Consider the following 23957-nt stretch of genomic DNA (forward strand, 5'->3'; position numbering starts at 1 on the left):
TTATAATTACATGTTGCTCAAGCAAAATGCTATTAGGGTATGAGTGGTTACAAAGGAAGCATCTAAAACAGAAAGCAAAATAAATAACAGGCTCTTTTCTAGCAAGATTGCTTTAAAGCAGAAATTCAGGCAATTGTTATTTCACTTGATTATGGTAGTAATTGTGTTAATTTGGTGAATCGAGCTTTTCAATTAGCTACGTATTACAACTAGGACATTCATATGACATCCTTTTTCAGTTAGAAAATAAGAATTTATCAAGCATGCATATTTTAAATTCAGCAAGAACAGTCTTGTGTGGAGTCTGAGTAGACAAAGAGAGTGTAAAATAAAATTTAAAAGTAGTAGACATCTTACCAGCCCCTGAGGCATATATACGAAATTAGGAAATATCAAATCCATACATAAAACAGGTGCAAGTATAAGACCTGAGTATCACTTGACTAAGTAATTACTAGGAGATCATAGAGAACAACAGAATGAGCAAAAAAGAGTGGAGTTGAACAGGAAAAAGATTTTTAGACCTGTGTAAATAGCACACTTGCCTTTAAAGTCTAACTAGAAAGTTGCTTTCTTATACCCTACTGGATGGTATCTGTAGTCTTTCATAAAAAAGAAAACACAGTGTTTCCTCTACTTGGAATGTAATGTCCTCTACCTGTCTGTCTGCCTTGCCAAATCCTACTCTCCATTTCTCAGGTCTTTCTCTTTTGAGAAGACTTCCCCAAGTTTCTACTGCATAAATGCATAGCTCCTTTACTATCTTATTAAATGTAAGTATTCATTTGCATATCTATTTTTCCCCACCAAACTCTAAGCTCCTTGAGTTCAGGAACCACGTCTTTCTGTCTTTGTAATATTGACACTTAGAATAATGCCTCTACCATGTTGAGAATAAATACTTTTTGAATGACTTGTAAGAATTAATAGGATGATAACCTGCTACACTTCTAAAAGGCTGGAATACCTAAAATGAGTCTTGAGTTGAGACTCAGAATGAAGACCCACCCATTCTAGATCAGTATGATGTTCATAAATGAGAAATAAGCCTTTTCCTATAATGGGAAACTGGGCTTAATACAAAAGACAGATGAAGTAGCAAGGTGAGCAGGTGGGACAAAGGTGCTCCCATCCTCTCCACCTCCACTGCCTCCATGTGCCACAAAAGATGGATGATCTGAGAGCAGCTCTAGAGGTTCCACTCCATTTGTTCTTAGGCTCAAGCAGGTCTACCCCCCCCCAACAACAACAACAAAAAAAAACCCATTGCTGTAGAGTCAATTCTGACTCATAGTGACCCTATAGGACAGAGTAGAACTGCCCCATAGGGTTTCCAAGGAGTTCCTGGTGGATTCAAACTGCCGACCTTTTGGTTAGCAGCCATAGCTCTTAACTACTACACCACCAGGGTTTAAAACCAAACAACCAAACCCATTGCCATCAGGTCAATTCCAACTCATAGCAACCCTACAGGACAGAGTAGAACTGCCCCATAGGGTTTCCAAGGAGTGGCTGGGGGGAACTGCCAACCTTTTGGTTAGCAGCCAAGCTCTTAACCACTGTGCCACCAGGGTTCCTTCAAGCTGGTCTAAGGGCCCCAAAATCAACTATCCTAGAGAAAGCTGTCCAAAACTCAAAACAGCTGGGCACCCATTGCAGACAAGGTTAGAACCTGTCTTTAATCCAGCTCTATGCAGTCTTTGTGTGTAAAGAATATGCAGAGCACCTACTATATGCCAGACTCTGTGCTTAGAACTAACACAAGAGACTGAAATATCACCTTGTCCCCAAAGAAAGCACAGTGACGATATCGGAAATCCATTATTAATCTTTCTATCACTAGTGTCTCTATCACTGGAAAAGTAGGAAAAAATACACTAGAGAACTTAACATTGCAAATACAATGATTATAGCAAGGATAAGTTACAACTATAAATTTTCAGAGTAGGCTTTCTGAAAATCGTCAGCACAGCAGTTAAAACCTCTGGGTTCAAACTGGCTAGGATTTAACTAACTCTTTGTCTTAGTGCCTACGGCTGCTACAGCAAAATACCAAAACATACATGGCTTTAAAGAGCAGAAATTTATTTCTCACAGTTCCAGAGGCTAGAAGTTCAAATTCAGGGCATCGGCCATGTTGATTCCTTCTGAGAGCCTTGAGAGAACTGTTCCATGTTTCTCTCCTATAGTAGTTTCTGGTGGCTGCTGGCAATACTTGGCGTTCCTTTTCTGCTTATGGATACATCCGCCTCTGTCATCACATGGCGTCTGTCTTCCCCCTGTTGTGCCTGTTTCTATGTCTGTCCATCTCTTTTATAAAACATCACTCAGAAGGAATTAGGATTAGGAATTGCCCTACTGCATTATGACTTTGTTAATTTAACTGATAACATCTGCAAAGAAAACCCTATTTCCCCAAACATTCATTGGTGCAAGGGTTAGGACTTCAACATATCTTTTGGAGGGACAGAGTGCAACTCATAAAATCCCTCATTCCCTCTTTCCTCATGTCTAAAATGGGTTATTATGGGAATTAAATGAGAAAATATGTATATATTTTAAAAATTTCCTCACACACAATAAACATTCAACATTTTAGTAGCTCTCTCTTCTCTCCATTCTTTCTTCTTTGTCTCCTTTCTTTTTAATTTCTATACTTCCAATCCAAGAGAAATAGCTCCCAAAGGAACTAAGACTCATAAAGGGCAAATACCAAGTTCAAGTTTCTATCACTTTATAAGTAGTGGAGTCAGCATTAGAATCCAGATAGTTTGCCACACACATTGCTGTTCTGATCACCCCCTCACATAGTCTAAGCTTCAGAAAAACCTGACTCAGAAGTTATCTCAGATAGAATATTTTTATTTCCTTCCCAGACTTTTCATTCTAAAAAAAAACAAAACAAAACAGTGCCATCGAGCCCCTGTCTCCCCTCCTCCCAGAGGGGACAATGCTATTCAAGGACTTTATCTCAGGGAAGAGACACCAACAACAGCAATTAAGAAATGCTTTTGTTAACATTAAATTTCACTGTCAAAATATCTCACCAGAGGTGATTATCCGAGATGCACTTTTTTAACTCCCTTTGCTTTGGGGTTAATTTGTTCCTTAATTAATTCCCCTTCTGTCATGTGACTTATTTGGAGCCTACTCTTGTGAAAGACAAGAGGGTGCCACCAGGACCACTGTTGACAGGGCATCAGCTCATAGGGTAAAGAATGGCTCCGTGGCTGTGAACCAGACTTATATTGCAGGTTACATGCCTATGATGGAGGTAATGGACTGAGAAGCAAGAAATACAGACAACTCTGAGGTATCAGCAAGTGTTTTATACTATGATTGTAGATTAATCAGTTAGCCAATTGAAATAAGATTCCTGACATATTCTAACACTTAGTTACACAACACAAAGTTCTTTTTCCAAATGACCATTAAATATGTGCCTTTTTAATGGATCAACGTGTGCAAGGCTCAGTATTTCAATATGGAAAGAGCCTACTCTTAGCAGTTTGTAATAATGAAGGCCTATTGATTTAATATAATAGAAGTGCTTTTACTGATCTATGAAAAAATGCAGTTGAAAACCTACAGAGTATTTTTCTAGTTAGTGGACTTTGGGAATTTAAAAATAGTGTTCCAAAAACACCTGCAGTTAGACGCTAAGCTAACGTTGATACTCCAGGCAGTATATCAGCAGGACTTCAAACACTACAATTGTTGTGTTGCTATTTTTGACATTGCCACCTGGTATTTTACGGAAATCCCTCTGTTACTAGTGACAAAGCCTTGATTCTTGCTGGCTATTTGGCTTTATATTCCAATAGAGTGAACTGCAACACAGGGAGGGGGAGGGGGTGAGGAATGCAAGAGAAGCAACGTCTTCTAAAATTATATTCCAAACATAGACCAGATTTCTTGCCAAGTGGTCATGAATTCACTCAGGAGGCAAAGCATCTAGAGACATTTGCCATCATTAACAGGTTGAATTTTCAGGCCATGCATTCCAGGGACTACTTGGTACCACCGAAGCACTATGCCTTCAATTTGGGTAGCTGCCGTCAGGTTCACAATGAGGCCCCGTAAAATACAAACCAGAGGAAACCCTGGTGGTGTAGTGGTCGAGTGCTACGGCTGCTAACCAAAAGGTTGGCAGTTCAAATCTGCCAGGCGCTCCTTGGAAACTCTATGGGCCAGTTCTACTCTGTCCTATAGGGTCGCTATGAGTCCAAATCGACTTGAGGGCAGTGGGTTTGGTTTTGGTTTTAAGGTGAAAAACAGATGTGATTGAACACATGACCTACAATCTGTTGAGAATGTTTCTATAAAAAAGTAACTTTCCATTGAAATAAAAAATACGCATATGTGTTAAGCACACATTATCTATGTTTACCCAATAGTTTTAAGAAGTATCATTTAAAGGAGATTTAAAGAAATGCAACAATAAACACAGGTTGGTCCCAGCCAGTGAATTTCAACTGTTATCAATCACTATTTAACTAACTCTCATTGAAGAAAGTCTTTGTTACATTTTCTAAGATAATTCTAGGAATTTAAACGTCATTCGGTCTTTCTACAGTCTCTAACAACTATTATTGTTTATTGTCTGCCTCCCTCCAAGATAGATTCAAGGTGATAAACAGGAGAAAAAAATTAAAACATAGGTACTTGAATAACTAGTAGCAACCAAATAAAATAGTTTTTAAATAGGCTCAAATATCCTTTTCTTTAAACCCCCAATCTTGACATTTCCTATTATTACTTATTCAGTGTTATTTGGGTTACATAGTCCCTGGATTGAAGAACTCGCTGCCTAGATCAGAATGAGTATTTTTTTCATTTGCTTACTCTTCCCTGACTTTCTTTTTAATTGATGCCATGCGTTATAGTCTTTTTTAAAAAACATGATTTTGGCCATGTTATTCCCTGAATTAAAAATCTGCAGTGGCTTTTCGTCACCTAAAGAACAAAGTTCAAATCCTTAGGCTAACACATAAAATGTTTTACAATCTAGCATTCCTCCTTACTTTCTACCAATCCCTACAAACATTCCATTAAAACCCATTGCCATCAAGTCGATTCCGATTCAGTACCCTGGTAATACTGAATTATCTAATGCTATTGAAACAAATGTGCCCTTTCCCGTAGCTATGTTGTTGTGTTCTTACTTCTGCCTAAAAGTTTACTTTCCCCTTTCTCTGCCTGGCAAACATCCACTTATCCTTCAAGGTCAAGCCTAACACTGCCTTGCCATGGAACCCCGCCATGACTTACCTGAGTATAATTAGTTGTTCCCTCACCTATGCTTTTGGTATAAGTTCGTATACATGTATCTCAAAAGTTTACCCTTGGCTGTATTTCTTTGTACCCAACCAGGCTATAAATTCCTGGAGATTATCTTGTCAACCTAAATTCAAAGTTCTCTGAATAAGTGACTTCCGAATTAGAAATTATCACCGTCTTTACCACTGTTGAACATTTACTTTGTTAAGTGTTTCACATGTGTTATCAATTAATCATCACAAAACTTTATAAGCCAGGGACTAATGTTATCCCCTTTTTACAGAGGAGGAAGCTGAAATTTAGGGAGTTTAAGTAACTTGCCTAAGGTGAGGTCACAGAGTTAGTGAAAAAAGGAGCTGGGATTCCAAGGCTGGCCTGTCTGATTCAACCCTGTGCACTGAACTACTTACTGTACTAGTTGCTTCTTCAATGTCTGCCTGACAGCTTTGTTGAAGTAATGAGCAGTTAACAAGGAAGTCATGAATAAAACAGTTGTGTTTGCTAAAATAATATGGTCTGTATCCCTCTTCCCTAAATTATTGTCCCAACCTCAGAAGTAAGTTATAATCATTAAAAACCAAAAAAAAAAAAATTAGGCTACAGCTTTCAGTTACTCCGGGTGTGCCCAATGCCTTTTGACCTCTGGTTAAAAACCGACCAGGATAGGAATGCTTTTTTTTTTTTTTTTTAATTGTTAAGGCTATCTCTGCTGTATTATTGTTATACAGGTGACCTCAGGAGCCACAGAAAAATATGGTTTTGTTCAGCTTGTGGCTCTGTTAAATCCTTAAGAGGCATTGTCAAAAATAAATATCCCAGGTGTTAGAGGAGGTATTTCTAGCAGGTCTGTTGGAGTCAAGTCACACTGGGAGTCATGCTTTTGCAGATGTTCTCAGCAAATACAAATGCACACAGACCAGGTATGGTACAGACCTTCTGATCCCTTTGTTAGTGACTGGAATCCAGACAAGTTCCGTTCCATGATTTCTCTTTAAATTTAAGTCACGGGGAAGAAAAGAGAACAAAGAGCAGATGCAGACGTAGCAGTGAGCAAAATTCCTTCTTGTTAGTCTTGTAAGTGCCTGCTAAATCTGAGTGGAAACAATCAAAGTTATTTCTGAAACAGTGCCTTGTTAGTAAGGCAGCAAGACAGATATTTGTTGATTGTAGAGGGGCATTTTAATGATGAGAAGCCTGACATGTCTTATAATGCTGGTCTCCTGAAATAACGTGATTCAAGGAATCCTCTGTGGTCTGCATGTGATTTCAGCCCCAATGATGAGATATGAGAGTGTCAAAATGGATAACTTTTCCTATCTATGAATCCTTTGTTGTTGTTAGGTGCCGTTGAGTTGGTTTTGACCCATAATGACCCTATGTACGACAAAATGAAATGCTGCCTGGTCCTGCACCATCCTCACAATTGTTATGCTTAAGCCCATTGTTGTAGCCACCGTATCAACCCATCTCGTTGAGGGTCTCCCTTTCTTGCTGACCCTCTACTTCACCCATCATGGTGTCCTTCTCCAGGGACTGGTCCCTCCTGATAACATGTCCAAAATACGCGAGACGAAATCTCACCATCCTTGCTTCTAATAATCATTCTGGCTGTACTTCTTCCGAGACAGATTTGTTCATTCTTCTGGCAGTCCATGGTATATTCAATATTCTTCACCAACACCATAATTCAAAGGCATCAATTCTTCTTGGGTCTTCCTTATTCATTGACCAGCTTTCCCATGCATACGAGGGGATTCAAAATATCATGGCTTGGATCAGGTCCCCCTTAGTCCTTAAAGTGATATCTTCGCTTTTTAACACTTCAAACTGGTCTTTTGCAGCAGATTTGCTACATACAATATGTTGTTTGATTTCCCAACTGTTACTTCCATGGATGTTGATTGTGGATCCAAAAAAAATGAAATCCTTTACAACTTCAATATTTTCTCCATTTATCATGATGTTGCTTACTGGCCCAGTTGTGAGGATTTTTGTTTTCTTTATGTTGAGGTATAATCCATACCAAAGGCTGTGGTCTTTGATCTTCTTCAGTAAGCGCTTCAAGTCCTCTTCACTTTCATCAAGCAAGGTTGTGTCATCTGCATATCGCAGGTTGTTAATGAGTCTTCCTCCAATTCTGATGCCCCATTCTTCTTCATATAGTCCAGCTTCTCAGATTATTTGCTCAGCATACAGATCGAATAGTAAATCCCTTAGTCTGAAATTTAAAAAAACGAAAGCATAAGATGATCTGGGTTGCAAAAACAGGTGCTTAGTGCAATGATTCCAGGAGAGGTTTAGGACAGAAACCGCGATTACGTCCTTCAAGCCATTTTTGAAAAATTTCTGCCTTGACTAAGGAGTCCTCTGCTGGAATACTGATGTAAAATCATTAGGACTGAGTCACACTGTTGAATAGAAATGGCAATAGTGATGGATCTTTGACCAGAGTTTTTGGTCCCCTGGCATGTAAAGTGTTGGTGACTTTTGCAGATTATGCTGAGTAAACTGGCATGTATTACACTGCGTTATGTGATTTCCTAAATCAAGATTCATCACTGGCCTTCAGACATAAGCTCCAGTCACTTATTTTATGGCAAAATGTTTCCAGATGTGCTGCAGGTAGTGTGCCCAAAAAATATGTGACTAATTTTTTCTGGAATAACCATATGATTGGCATCATTTATGGGCTGACAACTCATGTGATATGAACAGCTTGAATTCCTTAGGCAGTTTCTCAACTATACGCCACCTCCAGTTCCAGTTTAAAATACAAGCCAATCTGGGATTTGTACAGCTAATAGTACAACTTGATCAATATGAATAGGAGGGTCACTGAGGTCTCTTAAACATCACAACTTCCAGAATTTGCTTTATGTAATAACCAGGGCTGTGAGGTAGCAGGCAGACCAAAGTGCCAACGCTCAGTAGTTTGCTTTCAGGTTTCTATATAAGCATTAAATTAAATGAACTAAACAAAACTTTCAGCACTGCATGTGTGATAAAACAATTAAAGGTATAGGCTTATTCTCAGAAAAGGCCCCAAAGAGATATGTGAACAGCACAGAATACAAAAAGCAAAGCCAGGTAAGTGATTACTGAGTCTCCTAATTCCAGTCCAGGAACAACAGCTTATTTTTCAAATTTATATACTTCAGCTCTGTGAATAGCATTGTTCTTGGAAAGTAAGCATTTGATGCCTCTTTGCCATCTGGAATTTTTGTAGCTAAACATAGGTCCACATAAAAACAACAGTTATTGTTTTCACTTTAATGTGATTAAAACTCAGTTTTTGAGGCAATTAAGACTCAGAAGCCGACACCCTTGAAGGTTTTGAAAAGTATCCTCATGGTAGACAATCACATTAGTGGGAAACTTATTTCTAGTGGACTCTAAACTTACATAGTCTTTTTTGTCTTCTACTGAAAAAACTATTTGGCATTGTGTCACCATAAAAGGCAGGAAGCTCACATTTAAAATAGGTACATCATGGATGTTGTTTGCCCTCTCCAGAGTGGGGAGAGTAACCACAGCATTGATGTGAGAACTCCCAAGGTGAACTGAAATTTCCTATTCACGTTCTCTTTTACTCAGAACATCAAAATAATTGTGGACTACCTGAGGTCTTTTCCATAGCTCATACTCTTTTGCTCCCACGATCAGGGCATCAATAGAATGATGCATGACACCTGGAATCCTAAAAAGAAAAGTCCTTGGGAAGTGTTCAAAAATGTCAGAAGAGAAAAACTTCCAAATAAATTGGTTTTTAACTCAAAATTCCCATCAGGGAATGAGGATGATTTGGATGCCTACAGTATGGTCACTCTATAGTCAGCTATTGATTGTGGGAAAGAAAATGTTTCGTAGACAAACTCAAAGCAAGACTAATAACAAGTTAGCAGCTGACGGGAGTTCTCAGTGCTTGGCTGCTTATGTGCCTTGTACATAATGTATTTGTCTATAGAAAACTTTCTCTTTCCAGCAGAACTTAGTACCGGTTCCTTTGGTGAGGCCTGTTGTCTTTGTTACCTAGTGCTACCCGAACAGAAATACCGCAAGTGGGTGGCTTTAAAGAACAGAAATGTATTTTCTCACAGTTCAGGATGCTAAAAGTATGAATTCAGGCGTAGCTCTAGGGGAAGTTCCCTCCTTGTCTATTTCAGCTTCTAGTAGCTGCCAGCAATCCTTGGAGTTCCTGGGCTTGTAGATGCATCTGTCTCCATCATCTGTCCTCCTCTTGCCCCTGCGTGTCTCTATGTCTATTGTGGTCCTTTTATAACTCATAAGTGATAAGGTTTAGGACCCACCCTATGCTGCTGTGACCTCATTAACATAACAAAAGAAAACCGCCTATTTCCAAACAGGATCATATTTACAGGTACAGGGGTTAGGATTTCAATGCATATTTGGGGGGAACACAATCCTCAATCCATAACAAATATCTAAATAACACCTATGAGAACTAAGGTTTCACTCATAAGGCCTATATTTCTTTTTCCTTAAAACAAGAAGGCAATTTTATAGCCTTAAGGGAATTGATTCAATGGCTACATCCAATTGGTATAATATTGATTTCCTCCCAATTAATTTGGAGAAATTGGTTTTAATGGTATGAAAACCTTGGTTGTAGTGTCCTAGATATCTAAACCAATTCTTTATTTTATATGTTACTTCATTTTGACATATGATTAGTGAAGGATCCATATTGCACAGCAAATTGTTTATCAGAGTGTTTTGGAGTAGCTTTACATTGCCTGTTAGTAGCCAGATTTTTGTTTTGCACAGAAATCTATCCTTGTAATAGAAAAGAGTACATTGTAGAGCAGCAAACTATCAATTCATTCATTTAACAAGCACTATTGGAGCACTTTCTACTCTACTAGGCATTGGGGATACTGAGATTAATGAGACATATTCCCTGCCCTTAAAAGTTTTTGCTCCAGTGGAGGAATTAGTAAATAATTTAGAAATTACCACACACTTTGATTAGTGTCATGATAGAAATACGTAAAGGAGTAAAGAGGCTCAGAGAATGCACATACGACCCAGCCTGAAGTGACAGGCCAGGAAAGTCAATATAGGGGATACAATCGAGCTCATACTTACTTCCTTATTAGTGTTACATTCTCATGTTTACCTCGCAAACATGTCCTTTTTCTAGAGTAGGTTGTTGTTTTCTCATTAAACACACACACATACACACAGATATGTTAACTATCCTTATTTTTTTATTTTGTGTGTGTGTGTGTGTTGTTATTGTTGTTGTTGTTTTTGTTCGGTACCATCGAGTTGGTTCGACTCATAGTGGCCCTGTGCACAACAGAACAAAACACTGGCCCAGTCCTGCACCATCCCCACAATCATTGCTCTGTTTCAGCCCCTCGTTGCAGACACTGTGTCAATCCATCTTGTTGAGGGTCTTTTTCTTTTTTGATGACCCTCTACTTTACCAAACATGACGTCCTTCTCCAGGGACTGGTCCCTCCTGATAACATGTCCTAAGTATACGAGATGAAGTCTCGCCACCCTCACTTCTAAGGAACATTCTGGCTGTACTTCTTCTAAGACAGATTTGTTCATTCTTCCTCCAGTCCATGGTATATTCAATATTCTTCGTGCAGAGAATCTTTTTCCATACTGCCATCATTCTATGCCTACTTCATTCTCCTGTATAGTCTGCCTTGTTTGTAAATTGTTCTAGACTTCCTGGAGAGGTAGACATGAAGCCACAGGATACTATCAGTCAAAACACAAAAATTTTCTTAAGCAGCTTCTCATTACTCCTACCCCTCAGGGAGAAAAAGTTTCAGCAGTTTAGGATCTTTTCACTGTGGTTCCTCGCTGCCATAAAATAATGTCTCCGGGCATTTTTCAGATCCTTTCATACTCTGTCTCCCTCAGGGGTTCAGGTCCTGATGACTGTAACTTGAAGATGAGAAAACTGGCATCAAAAAGAGACGGAGTCTCCAGTGCTACCCAGAAACTCCATAATCAAGCCAAGCCCAGACACAGACAGGGCTGTCAATACCAAGCCTGCCATCTACCTACCCATTGCCATCGATTCAATTCCAACTCATAGCAACCCCATAGGGTTTCCAATGCTGTAAATCTCTATAGAAGCAGACTGCCACATCTTTTTCCCCGCAGAGCTGTTGGTGGTTTTGAACCACCAACCTTTCAGTTAACAGTAGATAGCTTTAACCACTGCACCACCAGGGCTCCTTAAACCTGCCACCCAGAAAACCCAGTGATACATAAATCCAATGGAAGACAAGTATTCATTCTTGAAGTAATGACAGTACCACCTTGGTGCCACCTTCAATTTCAATCAGGCTGAGTAAAGAAGCAATACTTTTATGTTCAAATAACTCAGTAAAGGCAATTTTGTCCAGGGTCTCTTAGTCCTGAGAGAAAAAGAGAGAGACTTTTCTATCTAGACTTTATCCAACCACTCCCATTCAACCAAAATCATCCATATCTTAGAATATAAGAAGTCTTTACCAAACACAAGAAAGATTTGGTTTCTAAATTTGTATTATATTTTATGTTAAGTGCCATATTTGCCAGCTCTTCCACTTGTGATTAAGTGAGAGCCACCGGGATTTGAAAAGATATAGAAAACATTTTTGTGCTACATCAGTGTTGATTTTAATAGCAGGCCCGATCTCCAAGAACATGCTGTGCGGCTGTGTATGAACTTGGCTGTTGGTGTCACTGTCAGATGAAATGATGATTAATTGGAACTCGGATGTCAGTTGTTTTATGTTGCTTGTGCTCTTTGCTAACAGCTGCCTATTTCAAGCTGTGCTTCCTACATGTCAAATATAAACCTGAAACCACAATTTCCAGAAGGAAAATTCCAAAGTATTCAGAATTACAGCTGGAATATTCAGTGTAGTTTCTGATTAAAATACACTTAGTTCATTACATAATTTAACAAAAATCGATATAGAGATAGATGTTTTCAGATATTGGAGGTAGCATGGAATTTTTTTTTAATTTATCATTAGATATACATACAATCTGGTTAAATACCCAAATATTTGTAAATATAGTTAAGCAAATCCTGTTAATGGTGCATAAAATGCTCCTTGAAAAACTGACTTCACTTTTCTATTTTTATTCTGTAATAAATAAAAACAGTGAAATACTGACAAGTAAATTACAAGAAATTTTAAATTCTGAATTGGAATACGCTTTGAGCACATACAGGTAGGTGGTTCTTTCTTGAAAAGACTCTCAATACATCCTTTTTTTGTTTTTAATAAAAAAATACCATAAAATAGCATTTGTGTACTTTCATGTAGACCAAGAAAAGACAGATTTTTAAAAAAAGAGAAAAGGAAAATAAATAAAATGTTAGTCAAGCTTTTCAGGACTTTGGACAAGTATATGCCCAAAATTTGGGGTGGACCAAATAAAATTTCAGGGTTTTGTTTTGGTCTTTTGTTTTGTTTTTGCTTAACCTAGATAATAAATGTCTAATCTGGACTGTCCATGTGGCATACAGTTCCCAAATTAAATGCTTTCAGAGATTGCCATATTTAGCAAAAGAGGGGGAAGTGAGAATCAGACAACACCCAGGCTCTTTCTATACAGTTGCAGCCAAATAGCCTGAAAACTGAGTTTGGCCATTTCACTGTAGTTCATTGTTTGGCTGAGCTGTACAGGACCCCAGTAACTCACCAGCAAGACAACCTAATTAAGGACACCTGAACAGGATTTACCCTAGTTTAGAAGGGAGGAGGGATAACCGTCTTATTTCTCCACTATGCCCTTTCCCAAACCATGCACTGCCTGCTGCAACCTGCTCTCAAATATTCAAAATATAGTCCTCAAGGATGCATCTCAAGAACAACTATCGAGAAACAGGAGTTGGGTTTAAGGTAGAGCGTTATTCATTTTTCGTATCCAATCATTTGCTTCTGAGTTTCTAAAAAACCTCCTTTTCTTTTTTCCCTCCTCCAGGTGGCAAACTTGCTAAGGCTCTTTCAGATTCCTCAGATAAGCTATGCGTCCACCAGCGCCAAACTCAGCGACAAGTCACGCTACGATTACTTTGCCAGGACAGTGCCCCCCGACTTCTACCAGGCCAAAGCCATGGCCGAGATCCTGCGCTTCTTCAACTGGACCTACGTGTCCACCGTGGCCTCCGAAGGGGACTATGGGGAGACTGGGATCGAGGCTTTTGAGCAGGAAGCTCGCCTGCGCAACATCTGCATCGCCACAGCAGAAAAGGTCGGCCGCTCCAACATCCGCAAGTCCTATGACAGTGTGATCCGCGAGCTGCTGCAGAAGCCCAATGCGCGCGTCGTGGTCCTCTTCATGCGCAGCGACGACTCCCGCGAGCTCATCGCTGCAGCCAGGCGTGCCAACACCTCCTTCACCTGGGTGGCCAGCGATGGCTGGGGTGCGCAGGAGAGCATCGTCAAGGGCAGTGAGCATGTGGCCTATGGCGCCATCACCCTGGAGCTGGCCTCGCAGCCCATCCGCCAGTTCGACCGCTACTTCCAGAGCCTCAACCCCTACAATAACCACCGCAACCCCTGGTTCCGGGACTTCTGGGAGCAGAAGTTCCAGTGCAGCCTCCAGAACAAGAGGAACCACCGGCGCGCCTGTGACAAGCACCTGGCTATTGACAGCAGCAACTATGAGCAAGAATCCAAGATCATGTTTGTGGTGAATGCTGTGTATGCCATGGCCCACGCCCTGCACAAAATGCAACGCACCCTCTGCCCCAATACCACCAAGCTCTGTGATGCTATGAAGATCCTGGACGGGAAGAAGTTGTACAAGGATTATTTGCTGAAAATCAACTTCACAGGTAAGTAAACAGCCTTAATCGTCTTCTATGGTGCACACTGGTGGAAATATATATACCACTGGCTCCTATTCCAGAATTCTAACCCCTAAGCCAGCCTTGAAGATAAGCATAAAAATTACCAGTCTGCATTTTTGCACCAGTTTGCATTCATCTGGAAATCACAGATCAGTTTCACTGACATCTCCAAATATAGGTAGAGAGATATAACCCAGTGTCTAGTGGATTCCAATTCATAACAACCCCACAGGGTTTCCAAGGCAGTAAATCTTTAGGGAAGCTCACTGCCATATCTTTCTCCCACAGAATGGCTGGTGGATTGGAACCACCAAACTTTCAGTTAAATCCTTTAACCACTGCACCAGGAAGGCACCTGTATATATAGAGAGAGAGGTAGAGATAGAGTTAGTGATATAGATAGGTAGGTAGATAGAGAGAGATAGGTAGATAGATAGATCCAAATATATATAATACATATATCCCCAAATATGTATGTATATATCTATATCTATATCTATATCTATATCTATATCTATATCTATATCTATATCTATATCTATATCTATATCTATATCTATATCTATATCTATATCTATATCTATATCTATATCTATATCTATATCTATATCTATATATGGGAATCAAATACCTCTGCCCCCAGCCCAGAAACCATTGTTTCTGAGCCATAAAAAAAAATGTTCAGACTGTTAAGCAAATGTTCCAAGATGTAATGGGGTGGCTTTTGATGTTCTTACTAATTTTTGAGTAAATATCTTGGCTGATACGTTCTATGAAAACGAAAGGCGGCATGGGCTGGGCTGATCGCCCCACTGTGGTAGCCTCCAAATGTAGGCCACGCTACATTTTCTCTCTTTCTTGTTCGCTGCAGGATATGACACGTGCGATATGGGCATTTAATCTTCTTTAGCAGAACTGGTGACTGTCTAAGGAATGTGAACTTCCAAGACTTCCTTGAGGGTGATTTGAGCAAAAGAACCTCATAACTTTCACAGTGGGTGGGAGAAAAAAAGCACTGCTTTCCCTGAGCCTAATTAGGGGTGAAAAGGGAAAAATACCCAGACTGTGGTGATTTCCAGTCATTTAAGTTTACTTCTGCTATACAGAAGCATTTCCATATAGGTATTAAAAGTTGTGGATTTTTTTCAAGTTATTTTAAGGAATGAGACTCTTTCTGTTTTTCTGTAAGCCTGAGTGTAAGCAACTTGGAGACTGGTGGGAATCATTCTAACATAGTAATGAACACACAAAGATGCATTCAAAGTGGCTTTTGCTACCTCTCAATTATTTCTAACTATGGTCTAAATATTTCTAAATATAGCATTGCATTTCAATGCATTGCTAACATAGAAAGCACAAAATCTTGAGGCTTGCAGTATCTACTAAGGTGCGGTTGGTATCAGCTCATAAAAGCATTGGTTCTGGGGACTATAGCTTAATCCCAAATCATAAAATGGTAAGTAATATTATTGGTCACAAAAGATCATTGATGATGAAAACATTATAATGATAAAATGCTTTCATTTGCCTAAATTGCTAATAATCTTTCATGCCACTGGGACATATTCTAGTTTGCGCAGTGTGTTTCAATTAACTTGCCATCCAAGACCTAAAAGTTTGTACGCTCAAGTTATACTATTTGCAGCAAGTAGCAGTTCTCACATCTCCCTTCTAGGTGGTTATTCAGAAGTCAAATGGCCTGCAAAATCACTGGTAGCACTGAGAGGGGAACCTAGGACCATTGGCTCCTATTCCAGAATTCTAACCCCTAAGCTAGCCTTGAACATAAGCACAAATATTACCAGCCTGCATATGTGTACATCTTTTTTTCCTCATTCTCCCCAGAGGGGGTAAAAAGTAGTGAAAACAATTACATCAGTATTGCTTTCTATTCATGTGCTGGATACCATCTCTTACTATTGGAATGACTACTGAAAATGGTAAAGATTAAAAATTGGGGGACTCTTTATCCCCACATGTGCCTTCCATATAGAAATTACAAGAAATATAAAAGTAACAACCAATCGACATTTGTCTGACATCTCCAGAAAATAAGAATGGATCCTGGAGTCAGTAAAAAAAAAATGGTTAAAGTATTTCTGAGTCCTATTGAATATCTTTACTCTAAAAATAAATGAAGGATTAGGTATCCACAAATAGTATCTACTATGCACTTAATTCTTAAAGACGAATAAAATGCATCAACCTGCCCCCCCTCCTTCAGACTACCCTTGGCTAATCATTTATCTTTATTCACAACATCTGTTAATTAACTTTGTTATTCTAGTTCATTTCTTACTCCTTGACATATAAATATGCAAATATATCCACACGTGAGCAGCTAAAATAAAGGGAACTACTGGATTTCAGAAAGCTATTGCAAAGTGTTTTATGTAACGAAACATTTTCTTTTATTCTACTGACTGTTGGGTCTTAAATGGCTAAGAAAAGTGAAGAAATAAGGCCATTATTTGAATAAATAAAACAAAAGTATTTTCTTTTTGTCTGTCTTGTTCAATCACGGGCTTCAATTTTCCAATTTGGTTTGACTGTACAGATCTAACCACAAAGTACTGTTTTAGCCTTCTCAATTTGTCTGACATTACCAGTTATTCTCCAGCTCTGAAGAGACTAGGAGGGTGAAAAACAGATTTAAACTACAAAAAATAGAGGGAATTTAGACCAGCCACAGAGTAAACATTTCTTAGCAGTGAGAATTGGACAAGAAAATGCATTACTATGCGAAGATATCAAGATGCTGAATTAGCTAAATATGTACATTTAAAAAATTAATGGAAGAATTGACTATGATAATCCAGCACTCTCCAGGGAGGAAAATATAAATAAACAAATAAATGGAATAGAATGCAAATTTGAACTTACAGTAATCTATGACTATATGTATATGTATATATATTGTGGGGCCCTGGTGGTGCAGGAGTTAAGAGCTACAGCTGCTAGCCAAAAGGTCGGCAGTTCGAATCCACCAGCCACTCCTTGGAAACCCTATGGGGCAGTTCCACTGTGTCCTATAGGGTTGTTATGAGTTGGAATCGACTCGACGGCAATGGGTTTAGTTTATGTACATTTATCTTGGAAATAGGTAACAGATGATAAGCCTGTATACTATGTTATTGCCTTAAGATATTGTAAAGTCTTTTTTTTTTTCCTAGTTACCTATTGAAAACAGGTTTGTTTTCCTTTTTTTCTGAAATAGTATCTGTTTTTCTAACTTGAATATTGAGGCAGTGGACTAGGCACAAGAGCAAGCTCTTAGCAGACACTGAATCAATCTTTGCTCAATTCAGTTGGAGAAAATCCTCTTCTGGCCATCTGCTTGTACTCAATGAAATTACTCCAAGATTATTCTGACAAGAGATAGCTGTAGCTGATTCCCTAAAAGCTCTAATCCTTAAAGGATGAAGGAGCTAGGCCTTCTGAGAATTTTAACATAGATTAAAATACTCCCTGGTTCCCCAGTACATTCCTACTACCTAGCTCCAGCATTGGCCAAAGTGGGTCTTGCTTGAAGTTAATCCAGTTTTACTACTTCTTTTGCAAAACAGACTTTGCAGAACTGCACCTTGTTTAAAGATTCTTCTAAATAATGAGATTTCTGGGTGTAGAATCTGACCACTGCCTACTTCCCTAGGTTCATCTTTTGCCATACACCCGCATCCACCCTTCCATCCATTCAGACTTCTTAAAGTTCTCCAAAACACATCGTGTCTTTAATTTTGCCTCTGTGCTCTCTGCACATACTACTTCCTCCACCTAGAACACTCTCACACACCTTTATCTGCCCTATCTGGCACTTTCATTTATTCCTGTGCCCTTTGAGCATTCAAATGATACCTGCTTTAGGAAGCATTCCTTCAATTTCCCAAACTGAGATAAGTGCCCCTCCTCTTTTTTCCAGACCATCCTGGCATTTTCCTTTTTTTTTTTTTTAATAGCTTACATACATCCAGTCCACCAAAAAATCTTGTTGCCTCTACCTTCAAAGTAGATCCAGAATCTGACCACTTCTCACCATCTTTACTACTACTACCTTGGTCCAAGCCACGATCACCTGCATTTCTGTAGTAGCCTCCTAACTGATTACTCTCACCCACCTCCAGCCCAGCCCTGCAATCTATTCCTACCCAACAGCCAGGATACTCTTTTAAAGCATAAGTCACTCCTCTGCTCAAAACCCCCTAGTGAGTTCCCCCATTTCACTCAAAGTAAAAGTCAAAATACAACATCCCACAAGGCTTTACCTGATCAGCCCACTCTCTGTCCTTTACTGCTCTCTTGTCACCCTGGCTTCCAAACAGGGCTTTTTGCACTACCAGTTCTCTCTGCATGTAATACTCTTTCCACAGATATCCCTGTGACTAATTCCCTTATTTCCAAAAGGCCAGCGGTTCGAAGCCACCAGTTGCTCCATGGGAGAAAGATACGGCAGACTACTTCTGTAAAGATTTACAGTCTTGGAAACCCAGGGGGGACTTCTACTCTGTCCTATAGGGTCTCTATGAGTCAAAATTGACTTAATGGGAATGGGTTTGGTTTTTTGTTTTTTTTTTTAACATACCACATTATTTTTTATGTTTAATATGTTCTTATTTTTGTTTATTCTTTATTGTTCATGCCTCACACTTGACTGTAAGCGCTATGAAAACAGAAATCATTATTAATTTTGTTCACTGATATATCCCAAACAAACAAGTACAATAGGGGCTGAGTTAATATTTGTTGAATTATGAGTAGTATTTAATACCCATAGTCATATTTTCTTCTATATCTCCATTACTAGATTCTGAGCTCTTTGAAGGCAGAGAACATATGTTTCATCTCCAAATCCAAACACTCAGCACAGTTTCTAGCACAGAGCGGGCATTATATAAATGCTTGTTGAAGGAATAAATGCTTATTACAATCAATAGATTTGTAAAATGATTCTTTTGTGAAAACTTAAGGTATGTGTTCTGTTCATTAACAAATGAAATGTAAAAAGAAAAGTACATGAGTTCTAAAACAGCTTGTTTCTACCAAAGGACTCTTCTTTAAGTATGTTCTATCACCTTATTTGAGATAAATTTAAAACCAAATACCGTTAGAGCTAAAAAAGATCCACTGCCATTTTACAAATGAATTGATTAGGGCCCCATGACTGTAGGTGATTGCCCAAGGTTATTCGTTTGGTTAGTGGCAGGGGCCAGGGCTAACATCCATGTCACCTGATGCAGTGCGGCCTTTGTAAGTATGCAAAGACTCCAAGAAGTTAAGCTCATTGATTCCAAATACCTAACAGTTCTGGCACACACTAAGAGTTGTAGCAACATTTATTAAAGCAATGAAAGAAACAATCAAGGGGTTTAAGATATGTTTCTTTCTGTGCTCCTCTTTGTGACCTCTTTAGTGCTCCTGGGCCACATTCTCAATTAGTTGGAGCTAAGGTGGCTCATCAAACACTAAACTTTGGAAACTGAGCCTTAGATTCCAAACCTTAGAATTTTTTTTTTTTTTAATTTCAAGCATCTTCTTTAAATCATTCAGTAAGAATTTTCCATGTGAAAGAGTCTTGAGAATTCTAAAATAAATATTAACTGAGAATTATGTTTGGTATCATGTGACTTTTCAGAATTACTTTGAATAAAATTCCAATCCTCATCACTGGATAAGAAAAGCTTAAACTACCCAAAACAGAATAGGGGAAATAGAGGAGCCCTGGCAGAGCAATGGTTAATCTTTGGCTGCCAACCAAAAGGCTGGTGGTTCAAACCCACCGGCCATTCCACAGGAGAAAGATGCAACAGTCGGCTTCCATAAAGATTGCTGTGTGTAGTGGAGTCGACTGCAACTCATAGCGCCCCCATAGGACAGAGTAGAACTGCCTCATGGGTTTTCCAATGGGTGGCTGGTGGATTCAAACTGTCAACGTTTTAGTTAGCAACCTGAGCTCTTAACCACTTCACCTTCAGTGCTCGCCATAAAAATTACAGCCTTGAAAACCCTATGGGGCGGTTCTACTGTGCCCTATGGGGTCACTATGAGTCAGAATCAACTCAGTGGCAACAGATATTAAACATTAAGGAAATGCAATATCATTGTCTCTGTGTGTGTTCATAGTATAGTACAGTCTCTTTTACCATTTATTCTGATACTCATTCCAGAAAGTAGATTAGAATAAAATCATGGAGTTACAAAAGGCTTTCCTCAAAGATGAGCTTGCCCCTATTCCTCACTTGACAGAAGTGGAAATTCAGGATGTCAGCATTATTATCTTCACTTACTGAAGCACACAGAAATGAACTCAACTGTCAAGATGAAGGGATAACCAGAGTACACTCAATTCAGAAGAAGAAAGCAAAAATTCCCACTTACTGAACATACTGCTAGAGGTGCTCCAAGACACTCCCTGTGTTGAATAGATTTTATCTCAGGAATAGCATTCATAACAGTCCTCTGTGTGATTCACAGGGGTGAGTTAGAATGGTTGAGAATGGAGAAATTGAGAACTTGACAAAATGGGAAATTTAGTGAAACCAGAATGCTCCTTAGAAGCAACGTTGGTGAGACTACATCTCACATACTTTGGACACGTTATCCGGAGAGATCAGTCCCTGGAAAAGGACATCATGCTTGGTAAAGTGAAGGGTCAGTGAACAAGAAAACCCCCAACAAGATGGATTGACACAGTGGCTGCATCAATGGGCTCAAGCATAGCAAGAGTTGTGGGAATAGAGCAGGACTGGGAAGTGTTTTGTTCTGTTGTGCATAGGGTCACTGTGAGTCAGAACCAACTCAACATAACACAGGTGACAGAGCAAACCATCAAGGTCCTAATCTAGTCATTTATCCCATAGATATGTTTAGACTTTATACTAGACCCTGGGGTACCCAAGAGTAAACAAGACAGACAGATGTACTCACTGCTTTATGGAGCTTACACAAGCATGTAGTCACCAAAACAACCCCAAAATAAAGAAGCAAGATTATTCTTGCCTTAGCTTTTTATTCTATTTTGTTTTTAGTTTTGTTTTGTTCTATTTTGGATTGGAAAGCTGTTATGTATTTTATGCCCAGAAGAGATCTAAACTCACTAAACAAATTCTACTTCCAGGGCTTGACTCACAAGCAAAGAGGACAGCTCCCTGTTACTGCTGGTCTGGTAGTCATAATAGGGATGGATAGAACACACAGCTATGATTGGTTGATTGGTTTTCTTTTGTTTTATCTCTTTTGCCCACTCATCTCTGGGTAATAGAAAAGAGACAGACTACTGAGATCAGAGACCTGGAGCCTGGTGGAGACGGTCCAACCTTGTTCTTATGTTTACAATTCTCCACACCTGGAAGAAGAGCAGAGGCAGAAAATGGGTAGTCCAGCCTTACTGCCCCACTCACCTCTGCATCTGACTCATCCACCAGGGACAAGAATCACTCTTGGTTGGGACTGTAATCACAGAGCACAGGCCAGGAAGGGTGTATTTTCTGGGACACTGCACTACAAGGAATACATTTTAGCTGGCCCCAACTCAGCAAGGCTCTTCTCTTGAAAAGTACACAGCCATCCAAGGCACAGCAAGGACGCCAAAATGGTAATGGCTGCATCTTTAGATGAATGGGCTTTGAAGTCCCTGAAAGAGCAAACTGCTCTTGACCTTGCTTCCTCCCCTGGAACATTTGTAGTTCTCACAAAAGCACAGAAACTTGTTCCAGCTCTGCTGATCAAAAGCATTTCTAAAACGTAAAGATAAATATCCTGTACTTCTTTCTTTCTCATTCTCTCTGGTCAGTTTCCTGGGGTCACAAGGATAAGATTTAAACCCCAAAGGGCACCACAATTGTGGTTATTTCTTTGTTTACGCACCATGCATCTGTGCTTTGGTGTCTTAGAAGCTTGAGAAATGATTCCCATTTTAAGGTTGCACAGTGGAGAACAGCAACCTTTGGGAAACCTAATTTTCCACTTTGGCCTGTGCTTTCTGCTACTGTTGCTCCTTGTGACTATCATCACTATTATCATAATTATAATAATTATTATTATTATTGTTTCTTAATGTTTAATTTATCTTGTTTTATTTGGAGAGTTATCTCGTCAGAAAAAAAGTAGTCATTCCTAACGAAGTATGAAAGAAGTGGATTCTACTTCGTTGCTAATCTGAAAAAAGTACAATAATTATACTACTTCTTCTATGTTTCTAGACTTGGACACTGTGGTGCATTTATAGGAACTTCCCTTGCAAAAGTGTCTAGAGATTGAAGAAAAATATTTTGAACGTATTTCTGAAATATAGCTAGTATGCTGTTTAAGAATAAGCTTAGCTTATATTCTTGACTTTTTGGTCAGAACAACAATATTTTTCTAACAGTTTCTAATCTCTGGACACATTGTCGCAGTTGAATTGAAAACACGTGTTTTCCTACTTTCATATACCTTTGTGCCATTACTCATCCTTAACGGCACACTGAAAAGCCAGCATAGAGAAAAGAAGTATTTTCAGTCAGTTCGGAAAGAATTTCCTGACCAGGAGGGCAATCTTATACTCAAATAAGACGATTTTCTCTAAAGAGCTTTAAGAGATTAGGTTGTCATCTAATGGAGCAGGATAGTATGGCCAATCCTTCTCAAAGTTGGGGTATGACTACTCACCATTCTCATCTCTCTCTTACTTTAAACATTTACAAGTGGCTCAGTGGTTAAGAGATATGGCTGCTAACCAAAAGGCCAGTAGTTTGAATCCATCAGCCATTCCTTGGAAACCCTATGGGGCAGTTCTACTCTGTCCTATAGGGTCACTATGAGTCAGAATCGACTCGATGGCAACAGGGGTTTTTTCTGGTAGAGTACTTTTTGGGCAGTATATGTAACAATAGCAGGGAAGGTTACTTAGTCATCCTTCACATCAAACCCTTGGGGCAATGTAAGCACACTATGTGTGTCTAGTTCATTCCAAAACCATGATAGTCAAAATAATTCATTCCATCAAGTTAAATTACAAGAAGCATTGTGGCACAATGGTTAAGTGCTCAGCTGCTAACTGAAAAGTTGGCAATTCAAGCCAACCAGCAGCCCCTTGGTAAAAGATTTGGCAATTTGCTTTTGTAAAGATTATGGCCAAGAAAACCCTGTGGGGCAGTTCTACGCTGTCACATGGGTTCGCTGTGAGTCGAAATCCACTTGTCCAAGTGCCAGTGTCCCAGAAGTTACGGTACTAATTGAGTAACACTTCAGAATATTCAAAGACTTAATTCCACCAAAAAAACTGTAAACAATATAACTAGCAGAAAGTTGGCCATATGATAAATTTTCAAAATAACATCTCAACTACAAAATTATGTCCATACACACACTAAACTGCTGAACCAAGAATAATTAAATGTTCGAAGACTGATGATTAATACTAACAGGCTAAGTGTCTTTTGATTTATTCATCCCTCTCAGATACCCAGTAAGTTTACAGAAGTCTTCATAATAGAGTAGAAGATCTCAAAATTAAGACAATTCTGTGTATTACTTTAATTAGTCAACCCATTGGGAATTATTCCAATCGTTCTGTTCTAGCTGTAGAATGAATTCATCATATAGAACACAAGCATAGGAGATTAGCTTCAGAGCCATTGGCCTAGGTTATTTAGATCCCTTTTGAGATAAAATTGCACATTTTCTCCCTGTGATAAACCAGTTGGCTAGCCGCAGATCTCAAGTTTTACCATAACGAGCATCTTACATAATTTGTTCTTCATGATAAAGCAAAGAAGGAACTGTGAATTGGTTGTTACAAACATAGTGCTGCTAGGGGAAAATTTAAAAAATAACATGGAGGGGATTTGGAAACAATGCACAT

General features: G+C 39.1%; 1 protein-coding gene across 3 annotated transcripts in view; it reads left to right on the top strand.

The window, feature by feature from the left end:
* GRM3 (glutamate metabotropic receptor 3) overlaps nucleotides 1–23957 on the top strand; it is an 81699-nt gene that overhangs the window by 8993 nt on the left and 48749 nt on the right. For all 3 annotated transcript variants that reach the window (XM_003407172.4, XM_064289938.1, XM_010587306.3), the window contains exon 2: nucleotides 13249–14104. In XM_003407172.4, coding sequence (XP_003407220.1) covers nucleotides 13249–14104 — 856 coding nt within the window. The remainder of the gene's footprint in view (nucleotides 1–13248; nucleotides 14105–23957) is intronic.

The sequence above is a fragment of the Loxodonta africana genome, chromosome 8 (assembly GCF_030014295.1).
Source record: "Loxodonta africana isolate mLoxAfr1 chromosome 8, mLoxAfr1.hap2, whole genome shotgun sequence".
Lineage (NCBI taxonomy): Eukaryota > Metazoa > Chordata > Mammalia > Proboscidea > Elephantidae > Loxodonta > Loxodonta africana.